At 35.3% G+C, this 15591-nt stretch overlaps 1 protein-coding gene across 1 annotated transcript in view; it reads left to right on the top strand.

Annotated features, from left to right (window-relative positions):
• Positions 1-14936, top strand: part of ZDHHC17 (zDHHC palmitoyltransferase 17) — a 66720-nt gene extending 51784 nt beyond the window's left edge. Inside the window, exons 11-17 of the mRNA XM_023932466.2 lie at positions 1598-1722; positions 3669-3731; positions 4881-4974; positions 8248-8331; positions 8727-8884; positions 9693-9787; positions 11779-14936. Coding sequence (XP_023788234.1) covers positions 1598-1722; positions 3669-3731; positions 4881-4974; positions 8248-8331; positions 8727-8884; positions 9693-9787; positions 11779-11917 — 758 coding nt within the window. The 3' untranslated portion in view covers positions 11918-14936. The remainder of the gene's footprint in view (positions 1-1597; positions 1723-3668; positions 3732-4880; positions 4975-8247; positions 8332-8726; positions 8885-9692; positions 9788-11778) is intronic.
• The last annotated feature ends 655 nt before the right edge of the window (positions 14937-15591 follow it).

The following is a 15591-nucleotide window of genomic DNA, read 5'->3' as shown; positions in this document are numbered from 1 at the left end:
AAAACTACCTCTCACTGTTGTAAAAAACCCAGTGATTTTTTTAGTATTCTAAAGAAAATGTAATCTCTCTCTAGCTAAGCAATTCAGTTGCACCAGTTTATTCTTAGCATCAGGTAGCTTTTGAAAAAAAAATAGGAAGAACTTGGATTGTATAAATTTTGTAGTCAGAGCTTTTAATCTCTAATGTATAAAATAGAGCCATGAGTGTTTAGGTTACAGTATAGTTGATGTTTTTTCCCCCCCAAGTTATAAACTTGCAGGAAACATCTTATTACTGAAAAGATTAATTGCCTTTAGTGAGCTGATACTAACATTCTACTATATAAGATACATTATAAAAATTTTAATTTAACTTGTCAATGTTTTTTATTAGAAATTCACAGCAAATTCCTTGCCCCAGTAGGAGAAAAACAAAAATTATTTGGGATACACTTCAGATAAACAACCAGGCTTCCTTAGCATTTTAGAAATCAAAGTGGGCTGCTTGTATTTGTTTGTATTTCAGGGTTCTTTTGCATTGCAAGCTATTTAGATCTGAATGTATCTAAGTTACTCAAAATACAGTGTAATTTGGGTGTGTAGTGCTTTCTGCCTGAGTACTAGATGTCCTTTTTGTTTGGATAATGCTGTAGAGGCTGCCACCACAGGTTTGTCAAGCAGGGCATCTTCTTATAACTGCCATCTTTACAACTGGCAGCTGACAGAAGGTGTCTTTAGTCAGTTTTGTTAGGTCTTTTGTAGGTTTATGAGAATAAATAAGTTTCCTTTTGTGGAAGAGAAACATCTGAAGTATTTGGTTTTTCAACATCACTGCTGAAAATGTTTTAATTCTCTGAAGAAATGTCAAGTGCTGTAAGACTAGCATGTTACATGGCAAGGCATTGAATGCAGGAAATGTATTTTAAAACAAATGGTTATTTTCTGTCTTTATGATTTTATCAACACTAACAGAGAATAATAAATCCTGTGGTGTTTTAAGTATTAGACACATTAGTATGTTAAAAATAACTTTCAGTGATGCAAAATATGTGTTTTGCCTTTTTACAGGACCCCAGGTTTCAGACAGTACCTTTCTTGGAGATAAGTGGTGTTGGGACATGATTGCCATGCAACAGTGGCCATTACAGCAAAATTCCATCTATGGCTAGAAACAGCCCGTCCTGTGATATCACAGGAATGTCAAGCCACTGAAGACATAGGCACTCAAATGTCTGTCTTATAAATAGAACTCCAAAATGTTTATTCTGAAAACAGGAAATAGTTATTAAGAAGATAAATTTCATGGGATTTAATTTAATTAAAAGGAAAACAGTTACAAAAACAGAACTGTTGTTATTGATCTTTTAGAAGGATAAATGGTTTAGAAATACCTTATGGAATAGATGATTCTTAAAAGTAAGTGTTAAAGGTCGAGCAATGGAAAATGCTGAGTACTAAGTAGTTCTTATAACAATGCTGAATTTTTATTAATTCTGAAGACAGTGACTCAAGGGCATTAGTAAAATATGAATTTAGTTAAATTTTATTTCAGAATTATCAGTGAGAATGTTCAAGAGGAAATTCAGTTTTACACTTGAGATTCCTTGACTGTAAACACATCTCAATTTTTTCTTTATACATCTTCCGTTCCTTGCTAATAGTGTTGCACTTTTCTACAATTTTGGAAAATCCTGGAAGTCTGATCCAGGAATCATCAAAGCCACGGAAGAACAAAAGAAAAAGGTAAAGCCAAGAGATACAAACTTGTTCTTTAACAGCCTTCCATCAGCTGATCAGAGTAGCTAATTTGCTGTTCAGTACATTACATTTCAGTAACTTGTATAAGGTTTAAAATGTTGAAAAGCCTTCAAGATTTTCTTTATTTAACATGTGGAATGCATTTCAAGTCTTACCTGGTGCAAAATTGCATACTGGTCATATTGAGGAGCAAAATAAAATTGTAACTTGAATTTTCAATTTTAAAAGTTTAAAAAGCAGTTAAGTGAAAAAGAAAATGCGAAGTTTCAGACCTTTGCCCTACTGAAACAAATAGCCATTATGGAAAAAGTGTTAGTTAATTCTCTGAAAACTTTCCAGACTTCTAAGCACCTCTATTTTTCTTTACCTTTGTATCTAAAGATATTAGACTGACAAACATTTTGAGGCTAAAACAGCCAAAGCCCCAGGAAGTGTGGGGCTGGCTTTTATTTTGGTATAAATGTCAGAGAAAATATGAGTGATCTAATGATATCTAAGATATTGTAGCATTATTAGCATCTCATATTTTTAATCAAGTGTATTGTTTCCAGCAGCCAAACTGAGCATTGAATATGCCAAAACTTGACAAGAAGCAAAAGTGTTTGGTTTTGTTTAAGTTTCCTGGAAGCCAGCATTCCACCGAAAATAAACTTTGAGCTTCTACTTCATGGTTATTTGGGAAAAGACCTGTGTGGATCAAGATCAGGCCACTTGGAGTTATATCCTTATGTAGGAATGAAAATATAATAGCCATTAAAAGGATAGTGTAGATAAAATTATTTTTGTATTCTGCAGTAGGTTATAGATGAGTTCTTAATCAATGTGCAGATTTGGATTTACTCTGAAAATTCCATTTCTGTTATTGCTAGTGTGCCAAATAAATTCCCAACTAAATTCTTTTCCTTCAACTGGACTAAATTATATAGAGTAGTCAACTATGACACTTTGGATTGGATTCAGCAAATTGCACAAATATGCAGTTTATTTGGTCTACTTGCTTAAGTTAGGCAAGCGTGATTCCAAAAGCTTTGTTGAACTGGGCAGGAATTGCAAAATGCAACTTCCTGAGGCAGATGCATATGGCTGTGAGTGTTTCAGATTTCTTACATTGCAGCTAACCATATGGTAAAATGCTCTGTTACCAGGGGTATGAGCCACTGTAGGATGTGTATGTTACCTTCATGCAGGGTAGCACTTCCCATTTTCATGATTTGTCTTCAAATATTTAATGCTGAGTTAGCCTTTATCTTTGAAATAACTAAGAAAATTATTTTCATTTCAGATGACCATGTTAAGTATGTTTAGAAATGTTTAGTAAGCAAGAATCTCAGATGTTTGTTGTTTTAATATGTCATATCCTTTCTCTTGTGTTATAAAATAATCCAAATCCCTCTTAAAGCAAGTGAAGAAATAAGTAAAATTTTTCTATGGTTCAGAAGCATAGAAGGTTTACAAAGCACAATGATGTGGATCTAACTGAAGTGATCCTGGGTCTGCACTTACATTTAAAAGTTATTCTTCTGCTCTTGTTCAGTTCAGGTTTGGGATTTTGCTTGTGGACAATACTGAACTCCAGTGTTGAGTGTCAGACCATGCACATTCCTGTTTGCATCCTTTCCTTTGTCTGTAGTGTAGTGTTACATTCCCACTGAAATCAGAGAGACTAATTATGAAATTGTCCAGGTAATCAAAAGTCACACCAGCAGCACTGAAATCACAGTATCTGACTAGGAGTAAGTATAAACTAGAATTAATTTACAAGTGAATATGCATATTGGTTTAAGAAAGTAGATTCAAAATCAGTTTCATCTGAATTGAATTTGTTCCTGTATCTAGAAAGTACCTGAAATAAAGGGCTCACAGCCACAGGTCTGAAAATGCTTGTCGCCATTAGTTTATATGCTAAATTATAATTTTTCTTTTTCCTGCAGACAATAGTAGAACTTGCAGAGACAGGAAGTCTGGACCTCAGTATATTCTGCAGTACTTGCTTGGTAGTATATTTTTTAATCAATTTCACCACTGATTTTTTTTTTTCCTTTAATGCTAAGCCAAAATTAGTGTTCCTGTAATGAATACATATTTGGCCTTATTATTGCAGTTTCAAAGGCAGAATTTATTTATACTATTTAATCTAACCAGTGTTTTCAAAAAAAAAAAAAAAAAATGCAACAGTGAGAGGAGAAAAATTTTCGTTATGGAAATAACTTGCTAATATCAGAATTCAGGTATCCAGTATGTCTACCACGTTGGCTGGTCATACACTAGCAAGTTAAAAATCACACTTGACATTCCACTACCTCCATAACTTGCAGTAAAATTATGTTGTGCCTAAATAAAATTATGTAAAATATTTTTTTAAAAAAATCAAGTGTTTCTCTATCTGGGAATAGTCAAGAGGGGAGAAAAAAATTAATTTTTGTAAAGCAAATATGCCATGTCTTTTCTTTGGAAGTCAGCTAGCAAACACAAAATGCTCAAGTGTATCAGTGTTAACACTGCCAAGCTCTGATGTATGTGAAACATGAATGATGTTTGTATTTCCAAATTTGAAGCTGGAAAATTGTATACAGATGTAACACCTTAAAAATTTTATGTTTGTATATACATATATATCTCAGACCACTTATTTTAAGATATAAGCTTTCAAGAAAAATTTTTGGGAGTAATTTAGCATTTCAAGTTTCATCGAGTTCTGCTTGTTGAGTCATATTTCTGTCTTTAGAAAATAACCTGAAAATTTTATGTTAGAGCTCAGTTACAAACCACACAGAATCATGGAACTCAAGCTCGTTCTTTTTTTTTAATTGTTAAAAGCTGAAATTATGCTGGTTGAAATGAGCAGTAAAAAGCTCAATAGCTGGAGGTGATAGAAGAAGTTTGTATGAAAAAATAATTCTTTGTATAAGAAAAATAATGTGAAAATCACTTCAGTGCAGTTGTACTGATGTTTGTGTTGAACAGTGTGTAGATGAAGCTAAATAGATAGGATTGCCTTAAGAATTACTTCAAGTTTTAAGTTTTCTGAGGAATTAACAACACCTCAATTAATTTACATTTAAATTGAGGGCTTGTGTTTTCTTCTATTTAAAATATATCAGGGTAAGTTGCTTTTCTAAACAAATGTTTATTATCCTTTACAGATACGGAAGCCAGTGAGGTCCAAACACTGTGGTGTTTGCAATCGCTGTATAGCGAAGTTCGATCACCACTGCCCATGGGTGGGGAACTGTGTAGGTGAGTTACCTGCCAAAATGCTCTGCAAGGTTTTCCCTGTTCTCATTTCACAGTGGGAGTGACTTGGCTTCTTAAGAAAAGCTTTTCAATATTGAGTTTAATTCTTTTTCTAAACGTGATTCTCTACATTATTCTCATTTGTATTGTCTCTAATATGCACATCCTTAAACTGTTCTGTGTCTAATTCAGTTTGCTATATATGTATTTTGATTGACATAAAGTTTAGTCACGAAAAGATGCAAAGCTTAACTGCTGAAAAGGCATGTGCCAATTCCACAACTGATTATTATCTGTTACATGAGCCAGAAATTTTAATTTAGACCAATAATATTCAGTGATTCATTGGTAAAATATACATATTTGAAATTGTTATGATTATAGAAGTTAGATACATAATTACTTCCTAATGAGGTATTCTCCTCGACCATCCAGGTTGTCTTTTGTTCTCCCCAGTGATAATGAAATGAATGGATGTAGAGTAGAAATAGTCTCTAAATGCTGCTATTCCTAGGCATACTTTTTGAGAAACTTATTTGAAACCCATTATTATGCAGGGAGCACTGAAGACCTCTCAGCTAGGAAATGAGTGCAGCTTGCTTCACATGTTTTTTTAGGACACAAGTAGAGGTAACTTTAATCTTGGGGAGGAATTAAGACCTGGCTTCACTGACAGTTAACAGTTCATAAATGCTTCATTGTTGTCCTGTCAAATAGATAAAATAATGACTAATCAGAATAGTTTGGTCCGAAAACCAAGAGTAAAATATCCTGGCATTTAAATTGTAATAGAACATCTTTAAAGTCTCATTGACATCAGCTTATATCACCCCCTTATGTTTTATGTTTCCTGCAGACGTTACTGAGATACTTTTGGTTTATATTTTAGATGTTCTACAATGAAAAACTAAGAAAATATTAATTCAGACAGGCAGGGGAGCATGGGCTTAGGTTTTGCAAGAGTACTGAGGAGTATGTGTCGATGGGACAAAGAGACCCAGTATTTTAATCGGTAACTGGAAAAGTCCTAAAAACAAATGGGGGAGGAAAGATCTTTGTGTGTATTGAGAGAGTCTCTGAGTGATGGGATTAGGGTAGGTGGAGGAAATGGATTTTAAGTAACAGTGATGATGGAAAAGTAGAATCTGTCTTTTAGTGGTGGTGTACAGAGTGGGGAAGCTGGAGGTAAAACTAAACATTAGGGGCCTTGAAATTATGCTGGGAGAAAGCATTAGAAATCTCAGTATGGGAGCTGGAGCTAAACCAGAGGAAGTGATAGTCTGAAGAACCATATATGGCTTCTTTGTCTCAGATTGGTACGTGGTCACTCTAAGCATGGGATTGCAAAACAATCCATTCTTAAAACAGCATTTGTGGTATGTTTGCCAAAAAGGGAAACATGAATCATGCCTTTCTGGAAAGGTGGAATTTGGATGTGTGTGGAATGTGTTAAAAGGATAAGAATGTTGCTAAAGATAGGACTGAGAAATCTTGTAGGAGTGTTTGCAGGCACTCTAAAATAAGTCCTTTAGGGATAAAACTTGGCACATAAAGAGACTTAGAATATTTTTACCATTTTGAAGAAATTGGCAAAAAGTGAAGACTATAATAAAATAAATGAAATTAATATAAAAATTATTAATATAATAAATATAAAAAATAAATGAATTGGCAACTAGGGCAAATTGTTTTCCTCAAGATTTTAGTTAAAATACAGCAAACAAGTCTCTAGAAATTATTATATTTATCCTCTAAATGGAGTAGCAAAATGGCAGTATCAAAATAGGAGTATCACAAATTTTTTATTTTAACTGCAAAGGATGACTCTATTCCTGCCAATCCAGGAGGTGACTGTGGAGCACAGTACTGTGTTTTGCCTAATACTATTCAAAATACATTTTCTCCAGTTTATTTTTCCACAGATGTTTTTTAATTTTTAACTGCTATCAAGATTGTACTATTTAATTTATAGTTTTAAATGCTACACCTATGTTTTTACTTCACACATATGGCAGAATTTGGTTTAGTATCATTAAAGATGTTGCTGAAAGAAGCATCCCATCAGATGCCTCTCAGATGGACTTCTAGGCCACTGCTTAACATCTATGTTCTTTATAGAATTTATTTTCTGAAACTTAACAGAAATTTAGAATGTCAATGAAAGCGATACCTTACGGACATTCCCAACACTTTCTCATATGCCCTTACGTGATTGAAAGCAATATTACAACATAATTTTGTGGTTTTGGGAACTTGTTTGATTTTCCAAGAAGTGTCTTCTGTTTAGACTAGCTTGTGTTACATGTTTTTCCTCATCTCTTATTTATACAGTCTTTCAGCTCACTTGCTAAAAGCACTTGATTATTTTCTGCCTCCAGAGGATGCTCTTGTTTTAGCAGGGAAAACATTTGACATAATAAAGAAGTAAATGTTGTGCTGGTAAATGATGACAGCCAAATCTTTTGTAGCCCATTATCATCTCTGTGGGTTTAGTTTACAGCCTGGAGCTGTTGGAAGGTTGCAACACTGGACATATTTTACAAACAGAAGGAAGGCTGAGTACTTCAGAATTATGATGTACTCTCATAAGAGGCATTTTTTTAGCTTTACTACTGTTAAAAATAGATCAGTCTTTTAGTAAATGAATTTTCGTGCATTATAATTCTAAGGCAGAGTTGTTTTCATCCCATTCATTGTTGTAGCTAGGTTCTTAGGCCTTGTCTGTTCAGTTGCAGGCATTTGTTTTACAAGTTTTACTAGATATCTTATTTTTAGCTAGCTTCATCAAGCATCCAAACATAAGACATGAGTTAGCTTATTATCAAGAAAGGCTGTATATTTGTTTATATTTCTATTGCTTTTAAGAAAGTGGACTCTGCAGTTGGATGGTTTTTCAGTGGCTTTAAAAAAAATACTGACTAATGTGTAATTCCTGACTGTTAAGGACTCTGCAACAACTGTCACCAACATTGCTCTAAATATTGTCTATCGATAATTTTAGTAGTTCATGAAAGAGGTTACAAATGAATTAGTGAATTTGCAGTTGTAATGTGACAGAAAATTAAAGTTGCTTTGTTGTCTGAGAAATAAAAGAAAAATCATAAGTGAACCAGCTGATTTCACTGTCTTGAAGTTATAGTGGCTTAATATTGTAGAGTAATGTTTCTATGTTCAATAATAAACAGTACTACTAAGTAAGCAATTGAACTTTCTGGCATAATGTTGTCATTCTGCTGCTGAAAGTGAAGTAATTTGGTCCCTGTTTTGCAACTTTAGGAGCAGGGAACCATCGCTATTTTATGGGATACCTGTTCTTCCTGCTTTTTATGATCTGCTGGATGATCTATGGATGTATCTCTTGTGAGTAAATGTGATTTTTTTGGCTTTTTTCTTCAATTGCTTCTATATACTTTATCTTCTTGTATTTTTATAGATTTTTATAAAGCTTTGCCTTATCAGAGTTTTGTGTTTTTATCCTGGAAGTGAGCTGCACGTTAATTTTTGACTGTATTATGTATTTTAATTTAGAAGATGTTTTTCTTGTCCTAGATCTTTATTTCTTCATCACAGACAAGTATGTGCATGTGTCCTGTATTCAAGGAGTTAGGAAAGGAAGAGAGATCAAGTAAAGCTCTTCTGGCACTTGTAGTTTTCTTACTTAACCGAATGCATTCTAATGTGGGCATTATATGTTGCTGTACAATGAACATACCTTAAATCTTCCTTATATTTTTTGACATTTTTTTTTTCACTAGACTGGGGTTTCCACTGTGAGACAAGTTACACAAAGGATGGATTTTGGACCTATGTTACACAGATTGCTACCTGTTCTCCGTGGATGTTTTGGATGTTTCTAAACAGTGTGTTTCACTTCATGTGGGTGGCTGTGTTACTGATGTGTCAGATGTATCAGGTATGGAAGAGCATTTCACTCAAAATGCCATGTCTTGAGAGTGATTATAACAATATCAAATAGTTCTGTCATTTAAATTTTCATATCTGTTATGCTAGACAAAGTGTTTAATCTCTCAGCCTTGCTGGAGGAGGCAAGCATCTGCTGTCTCTTAGCATTAGGCATCATTCAGTTCTAATTCACATGGCCTTTTTTTGGTGCAAGAGGTTAAAATACCTCCTGCTTTCCACTCTCAGAATGACAAGAATGTAAGACAGACCAGAAAAGGGCAATAAAGACTAATAGAGGATAAGAGCTGTGGGGCCAACTTAAAATGATGCTGTATGTTATTAACAGAAAGGGAGTGGTAGTTTGACAGAGGATGCAATCATTTCTTACACTGCTTCAGTGTGAGTTGAGGCCATATTATTGAACTCTAATCTGACCAAACCCAAGTTTTCTTTATCCTTTCTAAGGAACAAAAGTCATACTGAAAACCTTGAAGTATGACTTGTTATTAATGAACCATGCGACTTGAATTCAATCTCACCAGAAAGATTTCCTGGAAATAGGAATTATTCTCTAAGGCTTAGGTAAAACTTTTCAGTAAGTTTTTGTCCTCCAATTTTACAGTATTAATTACTTACAACATATATCAATTTCAAAATCTTATGCTCTATGTTTGCTTCTGATAATTTCTACAGTCAAAAACTTGTTTGTCAAAAGAAGGACTTTAAACAGTAGATTTGGTCCTTTTTCAGTCTGTCTTGTGCAGTACTCGGTTAAATGTTTTTGTGTAAGCTAAATTACTTATTTTTCCTGTCTTAAGATATCTTGCTTGGGTATCACAACAAATGAAAGGATGAATGCAAGAAGATATAAGCACTTTAAAGTTACAACCACATCTATTGAAAGCCCATTCAAGTAAGTTTTGAAGCATATACAAATTTCTTGTGTAGCCTTGCATACATTTGAATCATGTTGCTTGTTTAAACAGAACACACCTAAATACTTACAGAGTGTCTTCTCTACTTGGAGTGCTGAATCTTGTCAGCTATTTTCACACATTCTATCCAGTTAAAGGAAGTGATTAATGCTTTGTAGCATACAGTGCATAAACACAGAAAAGAATGCTTTCCAGCAGTGGTTGTATTTCATCATAGAGTTGATGGGGAAATAAATACCCTCTTTATAAAGCAGATGCTCAAACCAGAGGTACTGGCTTACTGCAGCATGTCTGTGTTGACCTGGACATTCATTGCTACACCAGGCAGTTTCTCCTGAGTAATACTTACTGTGCTGTTGAATATGCTGCTCTGTGCAGTAGCTCCCCTTTCTTCTACTGTGAGAAAAGAGGCTTCACTTTCTTCCTATTCATGAGGAAGAGCATGGCTAAAGCTTCTTTGTGGGGAAAGGGAGCAGGATGTCCCAGGAACTGAAGTGGGTGTTGCATGGGTGAGAGCAAGCTGTTGCATACAGTTTTTGGGCATCAGTACTTAAAAGGGTAAGTTGGGATTCTGGTTTCTGTAGCGATGAGGATGCAAGATGAAGGATGGGGTCTTGGGGATGAAATAGCACTGAGATGGGAATACAGGGTCATAGAGCAGCTTGTGGAGCCAAAGGAGGACATAAATGAAGGCACAAAGCTGATACATTGATGGTTTGAGAGCATGTTACAAAAGGAGCTGGATAAAGAAGAAACCACCTCTCATCCTGCTGCGCATGCTGTGCCTCCTATGGGAGCTGCTGCTCTTTATGGTACCACGCAGGTTAAAGGAGATAGGAGATGGGAATTGTGATCAGGAGCAGTCAGCATGGATTCACACAGTCCTGTGCAATGTGCTCTAGGATGAGCCTGGTTGAACCAAGGACCCACTGTAGTCCTTTTCAACCTTGCCCATTCTGTGATTCTGTTATGTAGCAGATGGATTTCTGTGCTAGACAATTGTGTGGTTTTTTTTAATATCTCTTCACACAGAGCTTGTAGTGAGAAGCAGAGAAGCATCTCTGTGTAGTTGCAGTGTTCCTACAGATTAGAGTTGTAGCAAATCCAGATAATTACTTTGCCTGGAAAACACAGGATAGGAGAAAAGTGCTAGTTTGATCCCAAATGACTGTCACATTCACTAACCATTTTAACTGAAATAGCTGCTATTATAAAAATTACATGCGAAAATAACACCAGATGTCTGAAATAATTGACTTAGCATCACCTGTCACATGAAGCATTGACATCAAATAGTTTAATCTCTTTTTTGCTTAGACCTGCTCTCACATATTACATGAGCTTCTCCTCCAGAAAACTGATCTATTCAGCCCATGTCTAATTAAGTTAAAAATCCCCCTCATGTTGGGAGTTTTTATGTAGGTTTCTTAAATATTTGACAGTTAATCGATTCAGCCACAGAAAGTACTTGAATAGTTCATTTCATTCAGACAGTGCTTTCTTAATTTTGTGTTGTCAAGGGACCTGGTTGATCCTAGACCTGCAGCTGGTGAACCAGTATGTATGCAGAAGCAGATATCAATAAATACAGAAATTATTCCAGGAAGACATTCACTTCATGCCATCTGTACAGTGCAACTGTTCCTCTTAGAACAGGATCTGAACTATCAGGTTGTGCTACATGGTGGTAGATGGCTAAAAACTTGTTTTGGTAGATAGTGGAAGAAAGTTGGTGTCTTGATTATGCCTAAGGATCAAACATTCACCAGTCTGGTGACCACTTGTTATTTCAGAATGTGCTCATCAAATTGCTTATCAAGTATGAGAGCAATTCTGAACATACTTGATTGTCTAAAGTTACTAACTTCAAGGGTGAAGAACCAAATTTTTAGGTAGGCAAAAAGGTTATGTACTTTGTTAGATGAGCTATGCTATTCATTGCTAACATGTGTTTTTCTTTTGTTTTTAGCCATGGATGTATAAGGAACATTATAGACTTCTTTGAATTCAGATGCTGTGGTCTTTTTCGGCCTGTTATTGTGGACTGGACAAGGCAGTATACAATAGAATATGACCAAACTTCAGGATCAGGCTACCAGCTAGTGTAGCACCACCTTCATCCTGTGAGCATATCATACTGAGTGGTGCCTGAAAAATTTTCTCTGTCTCTCTCGACTCCGCATCCCTTGAAGAGTAGCATGCTTTGTGTAGGGCTGATGATGAATCATAAAGGTACCTTCTCTTCATCAGAGTTTTATTAACAAAAGTATAAATGGACAGAATAAACTGCCAAACCTGATAAGGAAGAGGAGGAAGATCAAAAAGGGATTTTAACAGTTCTTAACATGAGAATTATTCATGACAACATATTCACAGTATTTGTTATCGGGTTTTTTATTTAAGATCTTTCACAATGGAGCATGAGATTATTGAAGTATTGACATAAGTAGTTATATTGTGCTGAGCAGAAAAATTTGTATCCCAATATCAATAATTCCACTGAAACAAGAATCTAGAATATAAAACTAAATTTCATGATACAGAGTTCACTGATCGCTATGTTGTAGTTCCTGTAATGTGATTTTTTTAATACAGATTTTCTGTAGTAAGATGTACATTGAAAAATGTGCTTTTCAGTACTGTTATAAACATCCTATGGTGGGGATCCCCTGTAACAAGTTATAGCAGTAGGGCACGTCAGTTAATGTTGAGTAAAAATATGTTGCCCACGTTATTTTGGTGATTGTTTTTGCCACCAGTTAGTGGTACAACTAAATACTTGTAATAACCCTGTTCTGAAATAATGTAGTCTGAAATAAACAACTGCGCCAATAAGGAAAGCTTTTCTGTCAAAGTTAAAGCTCTGCTTAATTGCATGACACACCTGTAAAATTAGTTTACAGTATATAATGTTCAGGGAAAAAAAAGAGGGGAAAAATAATTATCTTTGAAGTAATTGTATAAGCAACTTACAAACTAGCAATGTTTTAGTATTAGGTTTGGTCCTCATGCAGTACAGTGTAGTGTACTTGGAGACACGTTGGAAGAGAAATTACATGGGGGATACCACAGATGTAAAAGCAAATGTCTCAGTTACAAAAAGACAAGATAGTTTCAAATTGAATGCAATTGCAGAAGAACCCAAAGTTGCCTGAAATGCTTATTTCATTTGGATGTGAAATAATAGAACCCAAACTTTAAAAAAACAAAAATTTAAGAATCCCCATAACAGCACGTGCACACAGAAAATGCAGAGCGGTGTTCTGAAGATGATGGTGTATTGCACGTGGAAATCGCCCTTAATTTCTGTTTTTAAGTTCTCATGCTACAGATGTGTTGGAAGGTAAGGAATGATCTGAAATTGCATTCCAAAGGGGTTTTTCTTGAATGTGATGCACTGATTTTTGTTATGGTGTTTTCATATCCTCATAGTGAATTGTTCACTGCTTCCTTAACTATTGTTTACAGAGAGACTGAGAATCAGTTTAGTTCTCTTCTAAGTGCTGTAGCAACCCAGTGGTTCGAGGAACCTGTGAGGGGAACCTGTGAGGGGAGTTTGGGGAGGGACCTGAAAGCAGATGTCTGAGACCAGTGTAAAGAATGTGTATCTGTATATAAATAATTTATCAAATAGTTTTCTCTTCGTGAGTGTGTGTTTAGTGTATTTAAAGCTGCTCATTTTCATTTTATTCAACCAAAAAAGTGTAGGAAGATATCTAATGAGCTTTTAGTGATGTTAAATATTGCTGTTAATAGGCATTATGCCCTGCAAATTCACTGCATGTTTGATGCTTGGCAAAATTAGCGTTTTCTGTAATACGCAGATTACAGGTAATAAAGCAATCTAGTGGTATTCCCGGCCCTTGCCTTAGTAAGAGGAGCAGTGAAACTGTAAATAGTTGATGTTCAGTATTTGCAAGTAAACATTTTTTCTGTAGCTGTTCATTGATCTCAAGACATGCACTTAGTTTGCAAGTACCAGATATCAGGATTTACAGAAGTGCAGCATTAATCCTTGAATGTTTAATACTGGAAAAATCAATGTTGTCTTGGACACTTAAGAGGAGAGGTTTGGGTATAGGGGTGGCAAGAAGCTTTGGCTACTGTTGTCAGACAAAATTTCTAATCCTAACAAAAACATGCTCTATTTCTGTAAAAACAATTGACTTAAGTTATTCATATTTTTTTCTAATCAGAAAGTAGCATGAAAGCTTTACACTGTGGTTTGTTTTAATCACCAATGATGCTCTGCATATTTCTTCATTCATTTCTTTTTTTTTTTTTTTGCATTTTAGTTGGGGGTCGGTTAACTTGAGGAGCTTCAATACACTTTGTTAAATATCATCCAGCCACCAGAAGAGCAGTTCAGTGCATGATGCAAGTTTTGGTCTTATTTCCCCAGTAGCATTAACTGCCATGAATTGCATCATGCACTCCATGTCAAAAATGTTTGCAAAAGAAGAGGTAATCCTTGGTAGCACATAGCAAGTTCTGCACTATTTACATGTCAGTAGCTCTCTGGTGACAATTTGTTGAGGCCTGCAGAATCCGAGCGATAGTAGGTAGTTGTGAAAATTAACATGCATATCTGGATTTGGGATGTATGAAGTTTCCAGTGCAAAATGTAACTTGTCTTGAGTAACACTGAATTGTTGATGTGAAATCATAAAGCAAGCAGGGGGGAGCCAACTATGCAGCATTTTTCTGTCAAGTTATCAAACTTAAAATTCACTTGTTGAACCAAAACTGCATTGCTTCTGAAACTTAAACTGATCCAGACAAACAACAGATCAGACCAACTTAATCTGACATAGGTAGAATAAATAGGAATTTTGTCTTGGCCCTAAACATGTGCTGTTTCTTTGCAGGTTTTTGTATTCTTTGATGTCCACCAGATTTTTTTTTCAATTAATGTGTAAAACAGCATCACTACATTTTAAGCTGTGGATTTTTTTGTATATTATTTATAACTGTGCCAAGTATTATTTTAATACTGTCGAGATCTTGATGTGTATTACATTGTGAACAAAAAAAAAATCTGTAAAATGTTTAATAAACTAGCTCTCCTTACATAAATTAAATCTGTTAAATTTTGTAAGTTATTAATCAAATAAATATTGACTCTTAGATGCAGTGTTTGTATTGACTTTGGGTGTGATTTCCTAGAGTGTAGTTTCTGACCAGTATCAGAAACCTTTCTGGAAAGATGTCTTACAGATGGCACACACCCAAATCTGTACAGATGTGAAATCCTATGAGTTACTACACTGTTGTGGTAAATTATACCTTTGCACTACCACAGTTAGCATTTGCTAATTTAATATTCCTGTCTTTTGAGTGAAGCATGCTGGCAAGGTGACATTTCTGAGGGGAGAACTCCATCTAGGGAATGTGTTGTGTGGCCCTAATGTACTTAATGACATTTGAGGTATTCTAAGGGTCAGCCAGACACCTGCACAGGGCTAGGATGTCACACACACACACACACACACACACACACACACGATGTGTGCTTCTGGGTGGCACTTGAAGGAGACAGACTACCTTGGCTCTTCTGCTCCATGCTAAAGGTTAGAGTTTGAGTAGAAACAAGGTAACAATCCAGCTTTGAATTTAATCGGGATATTTATAACCAGCAACATGTATTAAAGTATAAGGCTAGGATATAGGAGCACATTTAAAGGGAAGAAAAAAGTGTTTTCTACTGAGTCTTGGTTTGGTATTGACGCTGTGCATTAGTGGTGGTATTCTCCCCTTCCCCACACATTGTTCCTGGTGAGGC

The sequence above is a fragment of the Cyanistes caeruleus genome, chromosome 4 (genome assembly GCF_971803275.1).
Source record: "Cyanistes caeruleus chromosome 4, bCyaCae1.hap1.1, whole genome shotgun sequence".
NCBI classification, from domain to species: Eukaryota; Metazoa; Chordata; class Aves; order Passeriformes; family Paridae; genus Cyanistes; species Cyanistes caeruleus.
This window is presented reverse-complemented; position numbering and strand designations above follow the sequence as displayed.